Source organism: Phyllobates terribilis, unplaced genomic scaffold (genome assembly GCF_046119375.1).
Source record: "Phyllobates terribilis strain yellow unplaced genomic scaffold, ASM4611937v1 Scaffold_1__5_contigs__length_1240528914, whole genome shotgun sequence".
Taxonomy (NCBI): Eukaryota; Metazoa; Chordata; class Amphibia; order Anura; family Dendrobatidae; genus Phyllobates; species Phyllobates terribilis.
Genome location: NW_027362761.1, coordinates 876,172,822 through 876,197,039, shown reverse-complemented (window position 1 = coordinate 876,197,039; position 24,218 = coordinate 876,172,822). Strand labels below are relative to the sequence as shown.

General features: G+C 40.4%; 1 protein-coding gene across 1 annotated transcript in view; it reads right to left on the bottom strand.

Annotated features, from left to right (window-relative positions):
* Positions 1-24,218, bottom strand: part of ARHGEF38 (Rho guanine nucleotide exchange factor 38) — a 185,246-nt gene that overhangs the window by 42,828 nt on the left and 118,200 nt on the right. Inside the window, exons 5-9 of the mRNA XM_073639497.1 lie at positions 20,150-20,167; positions 18,295-18,494; positions 9,592-9,722; positions 3,600-3,704; positions 982-1,104 (exon numbers count right to left, since the gene is read on the bottom strand). Of these exons, the coding sequence (XP_073495598.1) occupies positions 982-1,104; positions 3,600-3,704; positions 9,592-9,722; positions 18,295-18,494; positions 20,150-20,167 (577 nt within the window). The remainder of the gene's footprint in view (positions 1-981; positions 1,105-3,599; positions 3,705-9,591; positions 9,723-18,294; positions 18,495-20,149; positions 20,168-24,218) is intronic.

The window sequence follows — 24,218 nt, the reverse complement described above, 5'->3', positions numbered from 1 at the left end:
TATATATAATATATATCATAACAGGATCTGTCGACACATTGGTTGTCATTTAAGAATTGACTTTTCAGAAACTGATGATAAAGTGCCAATATCTCCCCCTGTATTGCTAATAACAAGATGTTGGTGACAGCAGATTGTGATGTCTTTTTTGCCAAAACGGCTGGAGGTCTTGTCCTCACTGGCAAGCAGTACAAAGCCCCCTGATACCATCAATCATTCTTTCTAACATGTTCACTGTCTTGTGAAAAACCTTTTCAGTTTCATGTGGTAAACCCTTTTATGACAGAGCTGCAGCAAACTGCAATATGAGGCATAGTCAATACTAAAAGCTTGGAGCGGTGCTGTACGGAGCAGTGTGAACAATAAAGAGGACACGTCGCTGTGGTTTCTTTCAGACAGTTGGACTTTAAGGGGTTATCCAGGACAAAAATTTTTTTTACTATGAGCCAACAACTAACAGGTAGGTAGTTGTTAACAAGTTAGCAACAACCTGCCTGTTCTATTCGATGCCGGCTCAGAGCAGTCATTTACTGCTCCTGCCAGTGATTTAGCTGCTCCACATCAACAGATCAGCTCTTACTCTTCCGCTCTGTTCTGTTGATGGGACGTGACTGCCAACGTCATACTGATTGACAGCTGACTTCCCGCAGCTATGCAGCTAGGTGATGGCTGTCAATCAGCCTGACATCGGCGTTCCTACCCCGTCAACAGAACAGAGCGGAAGAGAAGGCGCTGCTCTGTCGATGTCACGCCAGTGGAAGCCTCAGAATCACCGGCAGGATCGGTCAGTGACAGCTCTGCCTGATAGTTCTTAGGCCCACAGTAAGAAATTATTATATTCCTGGATAACCCATTCATTCATTTCAAAGAACCAGACTACCCCCTGTAAGAAATTTGTATTGGTCGTCCATTACTGTGATCTAATCCAAGATCCTAAATACTGATTAGCAATGCTTATGTGATTAGGAACAGTAAACTCACCAGCTGCTCATAATGTATTCCCACACTACTTTGGGGGTTTAAATCTTCATGACTTTCTTGGGTGTCGTCATGCAATAAATCTTGTAGCCCAATAACATTTTGGCCAGCCAGAGGTAAAGCATCCTAGAAAGATACAATAGATAGCCATTTAACAGGGATCCTTCATACTTTCATTTATCGCACCCAGAATTATGGGTTAGTTAAAGAAGCACTCCCAAGAAATTTTTTATTCCTTAAACCCATCTAAGGCTGTGTGCCCACGATGCGTTTTTGGTGCGTTTTTTGGTGAGTATTTGCAGCGCGTAAATGCTCCAGAAACGCATTGCATACTTTATCCCATGACTTCCTATGACATTCTGCAAGTTCTGTGCACATGGTCAGGATTTTTTCTGCGCAGATTTTACTCGCAGAAAAAAAAACGAGACCAATTCTTGTGCGTTTCTGCATGCGCATTTGCCTATACAATGCATTAGAAAAACGCATGTCAAATACACGTCAAATACTCATCAAAAACGCGTGCAAAAACCGCATGCGTTTTTCTGCCAAGGAGATGGAGAAATGCTCAGGAAAATTTCTGCTTCATTTCTACATCGTGGGCACTAAGCCTAAATGTGTATGTGATATAGTGTAAGTGCAATAAAATACTCACTGATCACCATCTTCTGTGGTGTCCAGTGCCGCTAAAGTCCTCTTCTCACTCACATGACTGAAATTCTGACTTACTGGATCACACTGGGCTCTATGTGTGACTTGGAAGTCCCTTTTACAATGTAAGCCTATATAATCGTGTTTTGTTGCCTTATAAACTTATATTATAAAGAAACCTTCAGCTCAAATATAGCTCAAATATAGACCCCAGTGTGATCCGGCAAGTCAATAGACAAGGCACGTGAGTGGAGAAGACCAGTAAGCATTTTATTGCACTTACATTGACAAGCAAAAGGGTAACAATGTTTTGAACTTTTGACTTTCAGGCTCCGTATCTCACCATCCACTACTGCTTCAAATGTGAAACTGCCATCATTTTATAAACAATCAACTTGGCTATCTCATACATAAATTTGCATAAGTTATGCATATTCTTGTCATGTCATGGCATTTTGCTTCAAAAAATCTAAATTCAAATTTTTATGATTTTGTTAGTATTTTGTAAATCCACCTTTGGCTTTCAACACTGTCTTAATCCTTCTGGGCATGCTCTCGATCAAATTCAAGCATGTCTCAACCGACATCTGATCCCAGGTCTCTTCTGCACATTCCCAAAGTTGGTGCAAACTGGCCAACCCAGCACCTCTACTTCATTGATATTGAACCATTTCTTCGCTAATCTCGACGTGCTGTATGCTTCGGGTCGTTGTCCTGCTGGAACATTATGTCGTCCTTTTCATACCCATTGTACTCGAGTCTACAAAGTAACTCATCTTGTAGGATACATATTTCTCAGCATTGAGACCACCATTGATCCTGGTCAAGTATCCAATGCCATTGGCTGTGAAACAACTCCCTATCATCAGGCTTTCTCGACTGAAGTTGACAGTTCCTTCAATTTCCTGATCCGTTAGCTCATTTTTACCTTGTTTCTTCCAGACCCATTTGCACCCATCAGAGCATAGTCTATTGACATTCATCTCATCGCTCCAAATCACCCGTGTTCAATCTTCTACTGTCCACTTTTTGTAAACTCGAGCCAACGCTTATGATGAAATTGAAGTCAAGGCTTCTTCACCTTTTTTCGAGCCACCATTCAAGACTTGTGTAACATTGCATTGCATGGTGCTTGCATGAACATCTGTGATCCCACTATTATGAAGCATACGAGCTACCTCTACTGCCATGTTTGTCGCACAAGAACTGATAGACCTTGTGATGAGCTTGTTGACTCTGATATTTTACCTGGACGTCCACCTCTTAGCTTTTGAATAGATGGACGGACTTCATTTCGTATTCTTCCAACTGTCATGGCACTCACATGATGCAGTTTGGCAATTTTCTTGGCCGAGACAACGTTATCGATGAGCTGGATGATTCTGTTTCTCTTTTCTTGGGAAATCTTCTTCATGGCTGCACCTCGATTCGAACCAGTGACCTTTCACTTGAGAATCAACCTAATAACACACTGAGCCATTAGGGAATGAGAACAGGTTGTAATTTGTAGTATTCAGGTAGAAAAAGATTTTTCCACCACCAGAAGCAAAACAGTAACAATGCAGTGACATGACAAGAATCTGCATAACTAATCATATGCTAAATAGTTGCAAGTCAAATTTATGTATGAGATAGTCAAGATGATTGTCTAAAAAATTATGGTAATCTCACGTTAAAAGCAGCAGTGGATGGTGAGATATGGAGCCTGAAAGTCAAAAGTTCAAAACATTGTTACCCTTTTGCTTGTCAGTGTACAACGCATTACATACAAATTTACATTACATACACAAAATAAATAAAAATAAATACATTTAGACAGGTTTATGGAATAAAAGATTTATTGAAGTGCTTCTTTAAGATAGACTGTGGTATTTGACCTACCCTTAGACTTTGAAATGGTATAAGAGATATAATATAACTAATGCTTGACAGTAATAGCAGTATACAAATGTGTAGCTTACATCAAGGCTCACCTGCATAAGCTGGAGTGTACATGAAATGTTCTTGACGCAGGACCTGACAGTCTTCTCCAAACCTCTGAAAGTTTTTTCTTCTTTGTTAAATATCTTGTCTTTCACCTGCAATTTGATATGATATATCAGCAAGATGATACATTTTTGATACATAACAAATTAATTGACAAATCAACTTTCAGCCCAATGAAAAATGTGTCAGTCTTAAAGGGATGTTCTCATGTTATTAAATTGGCATAATTAGTTAGACAGCAAGAAAATAAGCAGGTTTGCAATTGAATTGCTTTTTCTATCTGCTGTGGATCTGCCGCTGTTAGAGATTTTATCCTACATAGTGACATAGTGTATAGCTATGGAGGTTAATCCCTTCACAACATCCACCATACATAAACGGGGCCACAGGGAGTGCGTTCCCACAAACCACCGTACATGTATGGTGTGACGCTCATGCAGGCTCACTAGCAGAGGTGGCGAAACCATCAGAGGGTGTCAGTTATGATATATACCCTGCAATCATGCCCACGATTGGGGCTAGGTCCGATTGCGGGTGTTTAACCTCTCTGATGCCACTGTCAATAGCAACAGCGCATCAATTTGCTTAGTAGAGAGTGTGAGCTCCCTCTCTCTTCTAATCGGCATGATGCGATTGCGATCAAGTCATGCCAATGGTCTCCATGGTGAAACCAGGCTGAAAAATGTCAGCTGGGTCACCCAGGTACGGTGGCCTGTGAGCAGGACCTGACACCTCCTGCTTGTGTCTGATTGACAACTCTAATGCCCTGCAATTCAAAAGCACTGCGGAGTATTACATCAGCGATCAGACCAGAAAAATGCAATGTCCCATCCTGGGATAGGGTAAAAAAGTAAAAAAAAGTGAAATAAAGTTTTAAAAAATAAAAACAAAAGTAAAAAAAAAAAATTGGTATTGCAGCATCTGCAACAAACCAATCTATAAAACTGTCATATTATTTAACCCGTTTGGTGAACAATGTAAAAAAAATAAATTAAAAAAGCGCCAAAAATATAGCCTTTTCATCATACTGACACGCAAAACAGAGAATAAAAAGTGATTAAAAAATCGCATAGAAAGAAAATGGTATCAATAAAAACATCATCTTCTCCAAAAAACAAGCTTTTATATAGCTCTATTGAAAAAAAATTAAAAAGGTAACAAGTATCAAAGTATGACGGTGGAAAAACAAGTTATTGTTTGGAAAAAAAATAGATTTTAGTGTGCAAAAGTAGCAAAACATAAAAAAACGATATAAATCTGGTATTACTGCGCATTGACCCGGAGAATAAAGCTGTCTGATCACTTTTACCACAAGGTAAACAGCGTAAAAAAAAAATAGTAAAAAACATTTATAAATGTCTGTTTTTTATTCATTCTGCCATCCAAAAATCTACAGTAAATAAAAAGTGATAAGTTATGCAGTCCAAAATGGTAGAAAGAAAAATGTCAAATCATCCCGCAGAAAACAACATCCCGTACAGTTCATTTAGCGAAATAATAAAAAGTTACAGCTGTCAGAATACGCCGATGCAATAAATACTTTTTTTCTCTAAATCAGAGTTTTAGTGTGCAAATTATGAAAATACTTTATAAACTTTATAACCCTGGTGTCGCTGTAATTGTACTGTCCTGAAGAACAATTAAACAATTATATAACATTTAGGCTATGTGCACACGATGCAGAAATGAAGCAGAAAATTTCTGCATCATTTCTGCATCTCCCTGGCAGAAAAAACGCATGCAGATTGTGCATGCGTTTTTCCTGCAGAATACATGCGGATCCACATGCAGATTCACATGCGTTTCCGCATGCAGATTGACAAGCGCTTTCCAGGCAATTTTAGCATCACTTGGAAAGTGCTTGACAACTAGGTCACACTGTATAAATCCATGCAAACAGCATGGATTTATATAGTGTGACCCGAGAGAGTGTATATACTTACCTCCGATGGCCCGCGCTGTCCTGCTTTACACTCCGTTCTCCCTCGCCTGGCAACTTTGAATTGAAAGACCTGCCGACGTCAGTGTCACGTGACCCGTCACATGACTCTGACGTCAGCGCAGGTCCTTCAACTCACTGCAAGTGCCGGGAACCAAGCAGGAGCGGTGCGCGGGCCGACAGATGGTAAGTATATATATATTTTTTATTTTATTCTTGTTTTTACAGCTTTTTTAATGGTACCTGGGTGTGGATGAGACTCTCCTCTCCTCCACACCCGGGTACCATCCGCACATTAGAACGCGCCAATAACGCAAGTACAAATGCAGTCTTGCGGAATTGGCGCGTTCTAATGCAAGTCAATGGCGGCGAAAACGTCGCGTTTCCGCAAAATTAAATGACATGCTGCGGATTTTTGAGCGCAGCGTTTACGCTGCGGAAAAATCCGCATCATGGGCACAGCACATGCGGATTTCAATTGGGGAACATTGCTGCCCTTCTACCATGCGTTTTTCATGCGTTTCCGCGGCGTTTACGCAACTGCAAAAACGCCGCGGAAACGCATGAAATACGCATCGTGTGAACTCAGCCTTAGTCATAGGGATGTGTTTCATTTCATTCACTCACAGTTGTTGCTTGTGAAAGGAGCATGCGGTTCACCGATCGACACTGCGCAAGCGCGGGATTTTTCAAAGCGGATTTGAGTGACAAACCCCGGGAACATCATTCAGATTGCGTGGGTGGCGACAACTGTGACTGAATAAATTAAGCACACCCCTATGACTAAATGAGAAAGTACAATATAACTATATAAAGTGTTTTTTCCATATGATTAGGCCGCCATTTTTAATGAAAAAAAACATGTTAGTGATGCACCTTGCATCACTAACAACAAACTGGAGACAGTTTACATGCTAAAAAGGACATGACAGGTTCCCTTTAAGAATGTAGGTGGCACATGTCTCCAAAAGACAAGCTGGGAACTATGTATTTGGCACTAAAATGACATATTTACAATTTTCACTCTGCAACATCCATTGCGAACTAATTCCTGGAAAACGCCAGTGGGGTCAAAATAGTCACTACACCCCTATATGATTTCCATGAGTGTAATTTGCAAAATGGGGTCACTTTATGGGGATTTCTGCTGTTTTGGAAGCTTAGGGGCTCTCTATGCCCAAACAGAAGTGTATGACCACATATAGGGTATTGCTTTATAAATGTTTGGGTCCATTTCGTCTTATCATTCTTTGTGAAAATTAAACATTTTGGGCTAGAACAACATTTTGTGTAAAAAAACCTTACATTGTCATTTTCACATCCCAAAGTTATAAAATTCTGTGACGCACCCGTGGGTTCAGTATGCTCACCACAACCCTAGGTGAATTTCTTGAGGGGTGTAGTTTCCAAAATGGGGTAATTTGTGGGAGGGGGAGTTACTGCTCTTTTGGGAGTACAAGGGCCCTACAACTGTGGCATAGTGCCAGCAAACCATAAGAGCAAAGTCTGCTTCCTAAAACTGTGTAAGTGAACAGTAGTTTTCCACCAAATATGGGGTATCATTGTACTCAGGAGAGATTGCACATCACATTTTGGGGTCCATTTCCTCCAGCTACCTTTGTGAAAATGAAAAATTGGGGGCTAAAGAAATATTTTTGTGGAAAAAAAATGTGTCTTTTCATTGTCACGGATCAACATTCTGTGAAGCACCTGTCGATTCAAGGTGCACACCACACTTCTAGATAAATTCCTTGAGGGGTGTGATTTCCAAAATGGGGTCACTTGTGGGGGATTTCCACTGTTTATCCACATCAGGGTCTTGCAAATGCGACATGGTGTCCGCTATATATTCCAGCTAATTTTGCGCTTAAAACGTCAAATGATGCTCCTTTTCCGAGCCCTGCAACAAATTATACAGTTCATTTTCTCCTATTACCTTGTGAAAATGAAAAATTTGGGGCTAAAGCAACATTTTTTGGGAAAGATTTACATTTTTTTCCTTCCACATTGTTTTAATTCTTGTGAAGCATCTAAAGGGTTAATAAACTTCTTGAATGTGGTTTTGAGGGGTGCAGTTTTTAAACATGTTGTCACTTTTAGCTATTTTCTGTCACATAGGCCCCCCATTAGAATTCACTTCAAATATGATGTGGTCCCTGAAAAAAATTGGTTTTGTAAATTTTGTTGGAAAAATGATAAATTGCTGATAAACTTTCAACCCTTCTGACTTCCTAACAAAAAAATGATGTTTCTAAAATGATGCTGATGTTACGAAAACATGTGGTAAATATTATTTATTAATTATTTTGTGTGGTATAGCTATCTGATTTAAGGGCATAAAAATTCAAAGTTTGAAAATTGCAAAATTTTCTAATTTTTTGCAAAATTTTCAATATTTTCATAAATAAACACAAATCATATCAACCAAAATTTACCACTAACATGAAGCACAATGTGTCAGGAAAAACAGTTTCAGAATCACTGGGATATGTTGAAGTATTCCAGAATTATTACCATATGAAGTGACGCTGGTCAGAATTGAAAAATTTGGCCTGATCAAGATGGTTAAAATAGTGGTTAACCACCAGAGCCTGGCCAAGTTCGCGCAGTGGCTACATTCCAGTCTACTCACAGTAGCATGAGCAACATGCAGCCTGGCATTATCAATTATCATGTTGAAAAACAGCTATTGGGACACTTTGAAGAAATAGCCGTACCACTGGTCCCACAACCAATTGTAACGTCAAGCTGTTAGTGTACCTGTAATGAAGACCAGAGGAGTCTGGCTATTGTACATTATACTAACACACACTATAATCCCAGGAGTAGGACTGGTATGATGGTTTCTCATGAAGACCTCTTCATGGCGTTGCCCAGGTACTCTCCAAACCAATCTCCAGCTATCAATGTACCCAAGATGAAAGTGGGAGAGGATAGACCTGCATTTCAGCCTCCATTGCTGTCTTGCACTGCACCATGGAAGCCTTTGAGACCAGTGGCGTGAGGTCAATGGAACACCTGTGGCTGAGCGCCTGGGCCATGGCTCAATTTTGTGCAAATGCTTTCTGATGGTTTGTGTAGACACTGGCCCCTTAGCCTTGATTTAAGAAGTTCAATTTTACTTGCAGTACAGAAAAGATTAATCATTAAACCAGTGGTAAGGCCATTTCTCCAAGTGTCCCAGGAGCCATTGCCACATATTACTTGTGCTACCATTAGCAGTCTGTGTAGTCTAAATGTGCTACCATGACCTGCAGCATCTCTGGACTTGTCTCCATTCAGCACATCTACGACGTCATTGGTTGGTAATTCCAAAGAGAGCTGCCAGCGGTGGATCTTGATTATTTGTGAGCATTTCTCAGATAATCATTAATAACTACATTGTTAGCATGCCATTATTTCATCATTTGCATATCATTAACATGTCTATCTATCCTGTGATTTCCACAATTCCCCTAGTTTTCCTTCTTGGGGTTGCAATTTTTATGTTGAGAAGGATATTAAAGCTGTCCAGATCTCCAGATATCAGTGTTGGTCATGTATCTCTGAAGCTCCATTTCCAAATCTCTTCTTTGTCGGCATGTCATCTCTGCTGTGTGGGGAGGGGGCGGCTGATTGGCTTATTTCAATATTTAAGCCTGCTCTTTATTTTTTCTATGCATTGACTATGACAGAGTAGGGGACTGAATTAACTACTGAAGTGAGCCAGTCAGTCATCCCCCTTAACAAATAGCGCTGACGACATGACGTCACAGCAAATTCCCCTTTTGGTCAAACATAAGCTGGAAGTGAAGCTGCCGAGACCTATGCTATATGAGAATGGGGCAGCTTGATAATTCAAGTATAGTAGTAAGTTCTATGTAAATACATTTCAAACACATGGAAACAGATTTTTTTCTAAAGTGGACAACCCCTTTAATTATTATAATGTTTTCTGGTCAGTCTACTTTGCAAATACAGTATGTGTCACATCCTTTTATGATACATTGATGCAATATGTGTGTATCTAAAAAACTATGATACGTGTAAATGGTACGCGCCTGTTCTCTACCGGTCAGTATCTTCAGGTGGCTGGTCACTCTCTTTGACTTCTTTGTAATTGAGTGAATACTGAGCTTGGACATTTTGTCTTTCAGAGATTCTTCTTCATCTACCCTCCTGTACTTCAGCACTAAAAAAAAATCAGATATCAAAAGGCATAAAATATTACACCCAGATGGTAAAGGGCAAGCTACTCCTGTGTTAATATTAACATTCATCGCAAAATAGATAATACATACAGTGGCCTGGGCTCATAGAAGATGATTGTTCAATTAATAGTCAAAGGTTCCAAGTAGAGGGAACTTTTTTTAGCTGCTGAGTTTAGTAATGAACTACAAAAATTATAATGAAATTTGTGGTTTAGTTTCCTTTTGTCCTGATGTTTAACGGGCCCGAAGTCAAGAGTAATGAAATCAAAGATGTTCTCATAATTAAAAAATACAGGACACGAGAAATGCAGGCAGTTTTATATTATAGATTATCACAATGTTTCTCCATTCAACAGCACTCAGATTACAAATAATGATGTATGTGACATCGTGCATGCATTTCACAGTGGGATGAAGATCATAGGAATAGCGGGTACAGCACTTGCACCCAGGTTCTGGTGCCCGAGGGTGCCCAAAGGGTGGGCCAGTATTATAAACAGAACAAAGTAGGTCAGGGAACATTACACCAATGCCTTTCACATGTTGATTGATAATACTGCATTTCAGCAACATCCAGATGTTGCAATTAAATGTGTCATTGTAGCGTAACTGAGTTTGTAATTGTCAATAGTCAGTGTAAGAACCATGTTTTATCTGTGGTTCAAAGTTGTCAGATTCCTGTTGTCCTTCTACAGTTTGACCACTAGTGGCTGCTATTGTTCACCTTAATAACTGCGCTGAAATCCCATTCCTTACTTACTTACCAATGGAGGCTGCTGTTGTGTTCTGCAATTGTCCTTTACTAAGATGGCAGATTCTGAACCTGTGGGATCCATCTTGTTTCCTGTTTGGGCCTACTTAAAGCAGCATGGATCTCTCAATCATTGCTTGAGTATTATGTCTAGCTGTTAGCCTAGTTCCAATCTCCAGCTACTGAACATTCTTACCCAGACTGTTCTCACCTATCTACGGATTGTTTCCTACAACTCCTTTTGCTACACTCCAAGAACTTCTACTACGGCTTGCTGTTCCTGCTCATGCTCCCTCGGCCACTGGTTTCCAGCAGTACTATGCCAGTATCGTAACAAAAGTGCATAGGACAGTTAAAGGGAACCTATCATTAGATTCATGCTGCCCAAACCACAGGAGCATGAATCAGAGCCTGGCTGCACGACTACAGCCAGATATGTAAGGCATTTTTCTGAAAGGCTTCAGCCTGAAAAGCTGGCCGTCAACTAAAGGGGCAGAGCTGACTAGTCCAACCCTGCTCCTGGCCGGATTCTCTCTGCAACACTCTAGTTGATTGACATGTTTCTCCTAGTCAGTCCTGCTCCTAGCCGGATTCTCTCTGCAACACTCTAGTTGATTGACATGTTTCTCCTATGTGTCTGTAAGGATGTGGACTGTCTTACCCTGTTCCTGCCCCTAAAGACAACAGACGCGCTATGTGAATACCGTTGTGCAGTTTGGTATGTAAAAATAATGTGTGTCTAATGTAATGTAATGTATTATGGTGAGGTACAGTATATAAGGTGTTAAAGCATAATGTGAGTATAGCTTAGGATAGCATAAGATATAGAATAGGGATAATAGGTTTAGCATACAAAATAGGAAATGGTTAAAGATAAAACTAGCCCAGTGGGTGGGCACTAGTGTCAGTTAAAAGGGGGGCACTTCCTGGTTAGGGGGAGGTCAATGTCAGCTAGTGAAGTGTATAGCGGAGTTCAAGTTCAGGTGGGATGGCTTGCTAGGGGCAGCTTGGGCCAAACGTTTGAGGCAGTGGAAGACCAAATGGAGTTCCCTGATGGACATTCCAACAGTGTCCGGAGCCTAGGGCTCGTGCCAGGTACCACGGAGCGGGCCTAGTCTTCTGACATCATGAGGTCAGTGGAAGTGGTGCACTGCCGGAGTGGACATCTCCGAGGCTGACAGAGACAGCGGGCTCGAGGGTAGTGGAGAATGAATGGGTAGCGAGACAGAAGAGAAGTTGTACTAAGGAGGAAGGAAGTGTGAATTGCTGTGCCCTATCCCACTTGTGCCCACCTGATGAACTTGGACTGTTGAGTAAACGTTTGACTGTTACAAAGAACTTGGTCTCCCATGCATTGTGTGCGGTGACTCCTGAGAAAGGAAGCCTGGAGGCAGCAGAGGCCTGTGGCCTACAAGTGAGTGTGATGCACCCCACAGCACACTTGGATTGGGACACCCCTTGTCTGTAAAGTGCCAGAGCGCAACCGGACAGCAGCTGGGTCGCGACTACCGCTCTCGGACACTTTATATGTGAACATATCCAGAGACCTATTAATCACCTGGAGGGGAGAATCCGCTCAAGACGAAGTTGTACTGACTGTGTTTCCAGCTATAGTCCCTGGTCGGCTCTTTCAGAGGAAAACATACTTGGCTGCCCATAGTTATGCTGGTAGGAAGATTAAAGGGAATCATTCAGTAGGTTCAACCTTCATGGGCCATACACAGATCTGCATGAGAATCTGCCTCCAGGACTTATTCAAAATAAAAGGGGGCGTTACCAGTGTAAGACATGTAATGACTGACACTTTGCTCTCATAATTACACACAGCTCCACAGTGAGATCAGAACTAATGAAATGCAGCAGAACATTTGCAGTTGTCCTTTCACAGCGGAAATAAGTTGAGATGTTGAATGAGAAAAGGTTCAACTCATCTGTTCTGTGTTAATTATAATCAGGAGCATCTCTGCAGCAGAGCTGCCAGCACCATGACAGGACAATTGCTGCGGTAAATAGACAAAGTTCACTTCTGCTGTACTGTGTTAGTTCTCTCATTGCAGAGCTGTGTGTACTTACCAGAGCAAAGTGTCAGTCATTACATGGTTAACACTGGTAGCTCCCCCTTTTATTTCTAATTAGCTATGGAGGCAGATTCTCATGCAGATCAGTGTCCGGCCCATAGATATTAATATCTCATTTACATATAAGAAAAACATGGATTTCTCTTAAATGAAACATTGGATTGCAGATATTAAGATAGAATTATATTCAACTTTCTATGGACTGCATTCCCATATAGATGGCTTAAGAGGTTTGATCCTACTAATAGATTGCCTTTAAAATAATCTTTGGAGGCAGATTCCATGCAGATCTATGTCCAGCTCATTTGCATGTAAGAAAAATTTCTCTGGAATGAGACATGGGATCACAGATATCACGGTAACATTTTATTCAACTTTCAGGGTTGATCCTACTGACAGATTCCCTTTAACTGCTTCCTGACCGCCCACTGTAGATAAACGTCGGCGCTGCCTGGGCTCTGTGCAGCGCCGATGTTTAAAAACGGTGGGCGGTCCCGCAGCGCTCAGGACCCCCAGGGTCCTACAAGCGCTGCGGGTGCGGTGCAGAGCGATAGCTCTGGCAGGGAACATCATCGGGACCTGATTGGATCAGGTCCCAGTGATGTTAACCCTTTGCTATCTTCTATATGCCGCGATCTATAGTGATCGCGGCATATAGAAGATAGTGAGAGGAGAGGGGGTCGTCTACTTACCTCTCCGATGACCCCTGATACCTTCCAGGACCTGGCGTTATGGCAGCTGGAGGTCACATGACCGCCTCCAGATCTGCCATATATGGTGTCCTGTTAGGCTCAGCCTGCAAGCTGAGTCCAGCAGGAGACACAGTGTGAAACTGTCAGCAGTGGTCTCATACAATGTAATATATGTTACATGATATCAGTGATCAGAAAAATAAAAAATTAAGTAAAAATGTAAAAAAAGTAAAAAAAATGTTTTCAAACTGTTAAAAAAAATCACAAAATAAATAAAAATAAATAAATAAAATATTAAACCGATAAATCCGTATATTTATGCAAAAACAAAAAAAGTACACATATTTGGTATCGCCGCGTCCGAAACAACCCGAGCTATAAAACTGTCACACTAATTAACTCCTTCTGTGCACACCGTAATAAAAATAAATAAAATACGGAGCAAAAAACTATGCTTTTTCCTCATATCGCCAAACAAAAAGTGGAAAAAAATGCGATCAAAAAGCAAAATGGAAATAAAAATGGTACCGCTGAAAACGTCATCTTGTTCCGCAAAAAAAAAGCCACCATACAGCTCCATCAGCCGAAAAATAAAAAAGTTATAGCTCAGAATAAAGCGATGCAAAAAAAATATTTTTTCTATAAAATTGTTTTACTGTGTAAAAGCGCCAAAACATAAAAAAATATACAGTAAACTTACTGACCCGAAGAATAATGCTGCCTTATCACTTTTACCACACGCAGAACGGCATAAAAAAAACCTCCAAAAACAATTCCTGAATTGTTGTTTTTTGTTAATTTTACCTTCCAAAAAACGGAATAGAAAGCGATCAAAAAATGTGACGTACCCAAAAATGGTACAAATAAAAATGTCAACTCGTCCCGCAAAAAACAAGCCGTCACATGACTCTGTCGGCCGAAATATGGAAAAATTATAGCTCTCAAAATATGGCGATGCAAAAACTAGATTTTGCAAAAAAAAGCGTCTTTTAGTGTGTGACAGCTTTCAGTCATAAAAATCCGATATAAATCTAGTATCTCTGTAATCGCACCGACCCGAAGAATAAAGTAATCTCATCACTTATACCGCACGAGGAACGGCGTAAAAAATAAATAAAACCAATTCTTCACCTGCTACTGATTTGTTTATTATGTCTCCCAATGTGCTCACCATACATCTAGATAAGTTCCCTAAGGGGTCTAGTTTACAAAATGGTGTCACTTGTGGGGGGTTTCCACTGTTTAGGCACATTAGGGGCTCCCCAAATGCGACATGGCGTCCGCTAATTATTCAAACAAATTTTACATTCAAAAAGTCAAATGGCGCTCCTTCCCTTCCGAACCCTGCAGTGTACCCAAATAGTGGTTTTCACCCACATATGGGGTATCGACATACTCAGGAGAAATTGCACAGCAAATTTAATGGTGCAATTTCTCCTGTTACCCTTATGATAATGCAAAATTAGGGGATGAAAAACATTTTTTGTGGGAAAAATGTGAAAATTTTATTTTTACGGCTCAATATTATAAACTTCTCTGAAGCACCTGGGGGTGCAAGGTGCTCACCACACATCTAGATAAGTTCCCTAAGGGGTCTAGTTTCCAAAATGGTGTCACTTGTGGGGGGTTTCCACTGTTTAGGCACATCAGGGGCTCCCCAAATGCAACATGGCGTTCGCTAATTATTCAAGCAAATTTTACATTCAAAAAGTCAAATGGCGCTCCTTCCCTTCCAAACCCTGCCGTGCGCCCAAACAGTGGTTTTCCCCACATATGGGGTACCGGCGTGTTCAGGAGAAATTGCACAACAAATTTCATGGTGCAATTTATCCTATTACCCTTATGATAATGCAAAATTAGGGGATGAAAAACATTTTTGTGGGAAAAATGTGAAAATTTTATTTTTACAGCTCAATATTATAAACTTCTGTGAAGCACCTTGGGGTTCAAGGTGCTCACCACACATCTAGATAAGTTCCCTAAGGGGTCTAGTTTCCAAAATGGTGTCACGTGTGGGGAGTTTCCACTGTTTAGGCACATCAGGAGCTCTCCAAACGCAACATGGCGTCTGCTAATTATTCAAACAAATTTTACATTCAAAAAGTCTAATGGCGCTCCTTCCCTTCCGAACCCTGCAGTGCGCCCAAACAGTGGTTTTCCCTCACATATGGGGTATCAGCGCACTCAAGAGAAATTGCACAAAAAAATTTGGGGTCCATTTTTTCCTGTTACCCCTACGAAAATAAAAAAAATTGGGTCTAAAGTAACATTTTTGTGAAAAAAGTTAAATGTTAATTTTTTTCTTCCACATTCCAAAAATTCCTGTGAAGCACCTGAAGGGTTAATAAAGTTCTTGAATGTGGTTTTGAGCACCTTGAGGGGTGCAGTTTTTAGAATGGTGTCACTTTTGGGTATTTTCTGTCATAAAGACCCCTCAAAGTGACTTCAAATATGATGTGGTCCCTAAAAAAATGTTTTGTAAATTTTGTTGGAAAAATGAGAAATCGCTGGTCAACTTTTAACCCTTATAGCTCCCTAACAAAAAAAAATTTTGGTTCCAAAATTGCGCTGATGTAAAGTAGACATGTGGGAAATGTTATTTATTAACTATTTTGTGTAATATATCTCTCTGATTTAAGGGCATGAAAATTCAAAGTTTGAAAATTGCAAAATTTTCAAAATTTTTGCCAAATTTCCGATTTTTTCACAAAAAAACGCAAGTGATATCGAAGAAATTTTACCACTATCATGAAGTACAATATGTCACGAAAAAACAATCTCAGAATCAGGGGAATCCGTTGAAGCGTTCCAGAGTTATTACCTCATAAAGTGACAGTGGTCAGAATTGAAAAAATTGGCCCGGTCACGAAGGCAAAAACAGGCTCTGGCGCGAAGTGGTTAATGTCACAAATAATGCACCAACTACAGAAAAACAATTTTAGAAAACAAGTTGAGTTTTTTTACGTTCTTACATGGTTAAAAAAAGCAATATGTTATTGAATTCGGTATATGATATAAAGTATTAGAATGCTATAAATATGTGTAGCATAATGTACCCTTTCTTTTAGAAAAGAGGAGCCTCTGGGCAAACAGTGCATTAAAGTATCAGTCAATTGATTTTATTTTAATTCAACCTGTCCTCCAACATATATAATTCTGCCAATACTCCCTTGTTCAGTTGTTCCTTTCTTTCTGAAAATTCATGGTATACTTCTCTTCAGTTAGGTAATGTGTCTTCAAGGTGACTTCCTTATAATTGCATGCCTTATGTTCTCTGAAAGAGGTCACCATTTTCGTTACCAGAGGGACAGAAACTTATATCACAGTTATTGATGATGAATAGACTGCTTCTGTAACACAGTTATTGTAAAGCAAATCACAGCTCAACTTTCTCTTTTTATACTTTTAGCTTATATATTACCTTATTTAGGAGAATACAGAGAGGGATAACCACACTGTCCCCACAGCGGACATACAGTATATGGCATGGGTTCTAGCTGCCAAAGTGATGTTGTACTGATGCATCATGGGATTGATAGAAGAGCATTGAGAAATAAAATGCAGGGTGATTTCTTATGCAAATTGCCTCTTGAGAGAGGAAGAGGACTAGAACTCTATAGTGTCACCTATATTGGAAGCAGCGATCCTATAGGTCACTATCAATCCTTTAACAAGTCGTGAAATATGACTTAGGATAAAAGCCAAATCAGAATCTCAATTTGCAGACACGGTGTTTCAAGCTATTGACCCTCATCAGTGCAAAGTATGAGATCTGATTTGGCTAGGTGAGAGGCTCTGGACTGAGGTCTAAGGGGTAACGTTTCTCCTTGTGGAGAGTGGTGATTTCTTGAAATAAAGATTAAGGCAGAAGAGAAGCAAAAGGGAGATCGAACTACATGGATGTAAGTACACAATATACAGTATATAAAAGTTATATAGCTGGATTGTTTCCTTAATGCAGAAAGCCACCCCCACTCATGCCAAATATATTCTCCAACCGATAACATGTTGATTATTGAATTCTACAGCAACTTAGGCAATGAGGCTGTGTTCACACATTGCGTATTTCCCTGTGTTTTTTTACGCTGCGTATTTTCCTGCATTTTTTATCTGCGTTTTTTTAAGCAGGTAAAAAAGCACCTCCATTCACACACTGCTTAAAAAAGCGCAGCAAAAACCGCAGTGTGAAAATGAAGGGTGACATGTGTAATGTCTGTGTGTCGTGTGTGTACTGTGTGTGTCTATGTGTCCTGTGTGTCCCTAGCAGTGTATGTACAGACTATGGATACTCACCTGCCCGATGGATGAGAGACGCGTCTGCTCCGTCCCGCGCTTGCAGCATCTGCCGTGAAGCGATCAGCTGACTGTCACGTGACCGGCTTGTAATCAGCTGACCGGCCGGTTACAAGCCGGTTAGCTAACAGCTGATCGGCTCACCGGCAGATGCTGGAAGCGCGGGATTGGAGCGGACCGGACGCCTCTCCCCTGACATCGGGTAGGTGAGTATCCATCCTGCGCCTCCGTAGAAAAGCAATGGAATTACGCAGTGTGTGAACACAACTGCGTAATTCCATCGCTTATAATGGGCACAATAGAGAGAAAGCGCGGGACGCAGTTGCGTAAAGAATTGGCATGCCAATTCTTTACACAGCTGCGCTTTCCCGCTGCGTAAAATTACACAGTGTCTGAACGGCAAAGTGAATTTCCCATTCACTTTGCTGGCAGACACAAAGCACATTGCGTATTTTCAAAAAGCGCGCGCAAAAAAAGCGCGCGAAAATACGCAATGTGTGAACGCAGCCTGATAAAGATTTCTGCTGAAAAACCTGTTTCTAAACAGAAGCATTAGTCAAGTGTTATTAGTCATCCTATTAAAGAATACAGTCATGTTGGAGAGTAAAAAAGATATACAAGCTGCTGCAGAACCTCTTTGAGAATATATAAGGAAACTACTTGTAACACAGTACAGTTATAGGATCTGTATATTGTTTTATGTATGTAAACAAGGTAATGTACATTGTCTTTAGCGTACCTAGATCCTTCCTCCTCTTCAGCTCATTGATGTTGCCGTTAATGTCTTTAATCGCTGTGAAGGCTTCCTGTAGTGTCCTGTAGTCTGGGTGACACGAGGGAGTGGAGTTCAGCAGTTCACAAAGCAACAGGGGATATTTCATTACTCTCTGGATAGGCTTAATCATCAGGGATCCCATGTCCAGCAGATTGGGTTTACCTCTATGGGATGAAAATAGAGATATGCGTTATTTAACAGTGAAATATTATCTGATCTATCATGTATGATTTAATACTGCTCTGTAAGATTGCTTTGCTATAATAGTGACATATTAAACAGGTTTATCACAGGAATGACGAAGGCAACCAGAAGCACTTCATCAACGGACGCAAAGTCAAAAGGAACCCACTGGAAGATAATCCAGTAAGTAGTAAGAGGCAGTGTTGTCCCTACTACTTACCATATTAAACAGGTTTAGTCATTATGGTCTTTGCTGATCTGTTCTACTCATCTGCTTAATGGACGCCGATAGCTCATAGCTTTGTATATGCCAGACTAACCACTGGGCAGTTGATACTTTGCCCATATACCGATTCTATGCGTGCTTTTGTCCTCCCCTGATGACCCTACAAGGGAGAAACGCGTAGGGAGCCACTCAGGGCTAGCTTAGGGTACATCTACATAGGGACAACTGTGGACTGCCCTTTTAAGGCCAGGAATCTTTGCGTGCTAGGGCCAGTAAATGAATTCAGGGCATAATAGGACCACCTCAAAACCTTGCCAGCTCCAGTCCTAACCAGATGGGGATCTATGATATGGTCTGAGATGCCAGACCCCTTCTGGACGAGACAAATGGGTGAGATTGTTTTATATACTGTATACTTACGTTCTGTTCACTTAACACTCTGTTAAACGGACCTGTTTCATAAGCAAGGGGCCTTTGACTTTGAAACCACTGTCATTTGAGTTTACTTGATATCTGGTTGGTAGTGATTTCTTGTTGTTGGGTCTATATCCCCCACTGTAGATCTGGTTATTTCATACCAGTTAATTATGGGTTTAAAATTTTTGTGTGCGTAACTATCGTCCTTTTTATTTAATACTTATTAAAATTTAGGTTTTAAATAATACTCACCTTTTGCTGATATCATTGAACTAGTGAGTTTATTGGGAGTGTTTGCTATATCAAAGCCTAGTGTCTTGACTCGATGTCCACTATTGCTATACTTCTTAGTTGTCAATTAAGCATATCCGATTTCTGACTGCCAAACGCACTGCTCTCCAGGAGTTAGGTCGCTGGCTTTCCCATAGAAACCACAGTAGCACTTGGCCAAAAAAGCGCTCCTGTGTATGGGAGACACAGACAAGATGGCTGTCGGTTAAACAATCGGCCGATGCATCGTTTGACTGACAGCCATCTAATTTGTATGGCTGTCATTAACCTTTCACATGCATGTCATCAAGGAGTACGTGATCGATACAAAGATGGATAACTGCAGAATCAGACTACAAAGGTGATGTTTGCTCTCTGTTACCATGAAGATGCATAGATCTGCATAGAGGCTGTGAACACAAACAATTTTTAATTCAGACTATCTGTAAAATTGCGTCATTCTTCATTTTAGTGACATTGAGGTCGCTAAACAAAAAGGTGATGAAGGACACATAATCTTTAATTTAAAGTTACCTCTATATACCATCGTTCATTCACTAAGGGTATAATCATCCTGGTTTCAGCGCTCTTTTTACAGCCCACAAAAACTGCAGTAGTCTAGAGTTTTGTCATGTTTTAGATGGCACAAAACTACAACTAAATTCACCCATGGAGCTACTAATACTAATGAAAGTAGTATAAAAGTAGTATTAAAATACTTACTGCTCTTCATATATTTTTCTGTGGAGTAAAAAAGAAAATGGATAGTATTAGAATAAATAACAAAATCATACTATCTGTAAGGACACAAGTTCATCACATCAAATATAAACGATTATTCCAACTTTTAATAAAAGATCATTTCTGTAAGCTGTTAAAGGAGGCTGCATTGTGGTATAGCATGCTGACCTACCTATAAGTGCATATATTACCATTCTGAGATGTTATATCTGGCTAGGAAACACTAGTGTTTTACATTGGATAGGGTTACCGGGCTCATACATGAGGATACAGTGGTTAGAACACTAACAGAAGCCACAGCATAGATTACATACCGATTGTGGGAATTAATTATGAGTAATTTAGGAATCCCAATATCATATTTTATGCACACAATGTATGGACTGCTCAGACCTTACATTTCAGGTTGTAATGTACAGTACAATAATGTAACCAATGGAATCGTATGTGTTGGCACTTGGTTTGGGAGAAGGTTGTTCAAAATGTACAAAATAATCACTAAAAATCAGTTCAAAAGTATCTATTGTACTGTAATATAAAGTGTAGGTTATATATAAAATATAATTTTATAAGTTAGCAAGTTTCAATCTTCTATGGATAATTTGGAGGTTATACATTGTACTTGTAACCTGCTCCTCACTGAGATACAGTAAATGGAGCATTCAGTATTCTGCTTGTGACTACTTGGAACCAGCATGGGACAGGTGAACAAAAGTGCTGGTTGTCAGGCTGTATCATGAGAGTAGGCCTCTAATACAACATAACCATAAAGGTCCAGAAGAAAACAACTCTATATGGTGCGGAGTTTGGAGACAATCACTTGCTACTAGGGTCAAGTTCATTTGGGGTAATTCACATATAATAAATTAGACCTTATTGATGTGTACTATGTGTGCAATGATGACAACAAAGATTACAATGTACTTAAAAGTGGACATACATATGTTCTGTATAGACGGGGAATGAGATCTTATAATGATAGTAGTCAAGGAACCTCAGGTCAACACTGCTTGGGACCAGACAATACTGTAAAGAGGCATAGCCCGGCATAGCACAATGCACTCTAGCTCACTGCAACCGGAGACTACTGTATAATAGCTGGTGGTAACACTACACCATTACAAAATTGCATGTTCTGTGCAAACATTAAGCCTACAGGTGGTTGGAAGATGTGAGGTCATTGCTGCAAAGCCGAACAAAAATTACATGAAGGTATGAACAAGAATGACTATCAAACCTGATTTAAAGAAAACTTAAAGAAGTTGTGCACTACTTTATATTATTCCCCCAATGTATCCCCCCGGGGCCCCTAAGACTTTTTGTAAATACCTTACGTTGCTGTTTCTGCCTGTGAGCGGCGCTATCGGTGGCCGCTCACAGGCATCACGCGACCCCGCGCTGACGTCACGACAAGTGAGGCATGACTCAGCGCTGGGGTCCCCGCGATGGCTGCTGGATTGTGGGTGGGGTTATTCCCCGCTTCACACCCAGCATCCACCGCGCGCTTTCCTAATGAATGGGGAGAGGCAGAGAGCGTGGTGGATGCCAGGTGTGACGAGGGGGGGTAACCCTACCCACAGCCTGGCATCCACCGTGGAACGCAGAAGACAGAGACCCCCGGCTGCTGCCAGCACTTGTCGTGACATCAGCGGATGTCAGAGCCGGCTGCATGTCAGAGCCGGCTGCAGCCGGGGGTCACGTGATGCCTGTGAGCGGCCAGTGATAGCGCCACTCACAGGCATTATCTGCAACAGAAGGTACTTACAAAAAGTCTTGGGGGCCCTGGGGGGATACATTGGGGGGGTAATCTAAAGTAGTGGACAACCCCTTTAAAAGAAACCTGTTTGCTGATTCATGTTACTTACAAAAAGTCTTGGGGGCCCTGGGGGGATACATTGGGGGGGTAATCTAAAGTAGTGGACAACCCCTTTAAAAGAAACCTGTTTGCTGATTCATGTTTCCTTGGGCACGGGCAGCATGACTCAGACACTGGCTGCGTTATAGTAGCCGTGATTGCTTTACTCTGAAAGTTGTGGCATTTTAGAAGAAACATACTTTGAAAACCTGACCAGGGACAATAAGTCTTGGAAGACTAGTCCAAGGTCAATCCCCTACCTACGTCATCTCCCCGCTCTGGTGTCCATGACTAATAGGTTTATGTGCGTTCAGGGATGAACCTGCCAGTCTACGTAAGCAGGGAGGGATGAAGCTGCTGAGGACCTGCCTTGAAGTACTCATCCAAAAAATAGAGGACCTGATTCATCAAAGTGTTTACAGCAGAAATCTGACGTAAAACACTTAGGAAGTTTCAGATTTTAAAATTTTTGGCATTTTCATGCCAGGTTTGGCCAGGTCCACCAAAATGGTCAAAGCTGGGGCATGCGGGGCATTGCCACTCAAACGTTTGAGATGTGCCTGATTCATTAAGAAGTGACTGATTCCACATGAACCCTTCATCAAGACCCCCGCCCCTTCATCAAGACCAGTGTGAAGAATGTTGGTCTTGATGAATCAGGGCCATAGTCCTCCTACATTTTTTAAAAGTACGTTTTCTTCCGATTGTCGTGTTACAGTGTAAAACATACACAGCTGGAATAAAGCCGCCAGTGTCTAATTCCTGCTGCTTGTGGCTCAGGCAGCATGAATCTGCATACATGTTCGCTTTAATACAGCATAATTAAAGCAATGTACTGGCAAACCTTCATAATACCAAACAGAAATTATGTTCTGAACTTATCATACAGTTTATACTAGTTTTTGGCATAAACTGAGCCCAAAAGAGCTGCCAATTGTGCAAAATCTTGTAGAAAGATAAAAGTTGTGGAAAAAGAACTTTAAAAAAAACACACTCGCCTAAAGTTGAAAAAGATGCCCGGGAGTAAAAGGAGGGGGCACGGCCGACAATTTTTGTATAATTTATTAAGATTTATGCTAGAAAATATCATGAATTTTGGAGCAAATCTACACCTGCACGTAGGAGGTGTAGATTTCATTTTCTGACTTTAGCAGACTTTAAAACAGATGTAACAAATGCTATGATACTTATACTAAATTTGGTGCAATTTATTCCAATAATCTTTTTGGAGACTGACATATAGAACGTTAGTCTTGACATATCTGCCCCTATAAGTAGTAAATTGTGAAATGTGTATATATAAAGATGCTGAGTTAATGGACTGATATCATCCTCTAGAGTAGCATTTTTTAAGTAATATTGTCATGATAATAATAAATATATAATAATATAATGATTCTGTATATGTTGGCTGCACTAAACTATCTGTACAACACATCAAAATCATGTTGTCCAATAGAGGGCGCAAGCTGTGCCACATTCTAGGCCGTTCTTCTAACAGTAGGCTAAAAAATATTTCCTATAATGACTTATAATGATCAATATCTAGCATGAAGAGTGAGTCACATTGCTTTTCTGAAATCAGAACTTTTAGGGGAATTTTGCTGTCTGACAGAGCACTTACGCTTGCAGGCAACAGACAGTGTCTGGAAATATTACATTTGGCATCTATCAGTATTAGTGTAAAAAAAAAAAAGAAAAAAAATTGTTGAAAGCAAGAATGCAAATTCATATTTTATTCACATAGGTGCCACAGTCACAGACAGATTTGTAAGCCTAACCTCACAGAACAGAGCATTCAGCACAGCAAAATATATGTAATAAAATAGTAATAGAAAACAATTAACAAAAGAATCAAAGCCAAAGTTCTGTGTCTGCATTTTCCACCATATGTTCTCATTCTGTTACATTTATTAATCTATTTGCATGTAAAGTTATTAAAACATAATATGGTACTATCAAAAAGACATATACAGTACTGTGCAAAAGCATTAGGCCAAAAACATACTGATAGGAAATGTAGATTGTGAGCCCCAATGGGGACAGTGACAATATTGTCTGAATTGTAAAGCGTTGCAGAATGTGTTGGTGCTATATAAATAAAACGATTATTATCATTATTAGGCTGGTGTCGAAAAAATGTTTTCAAGAATAGATGTGTTAATGTTTTATTTTTATCAATCAAGAGAATGCAAA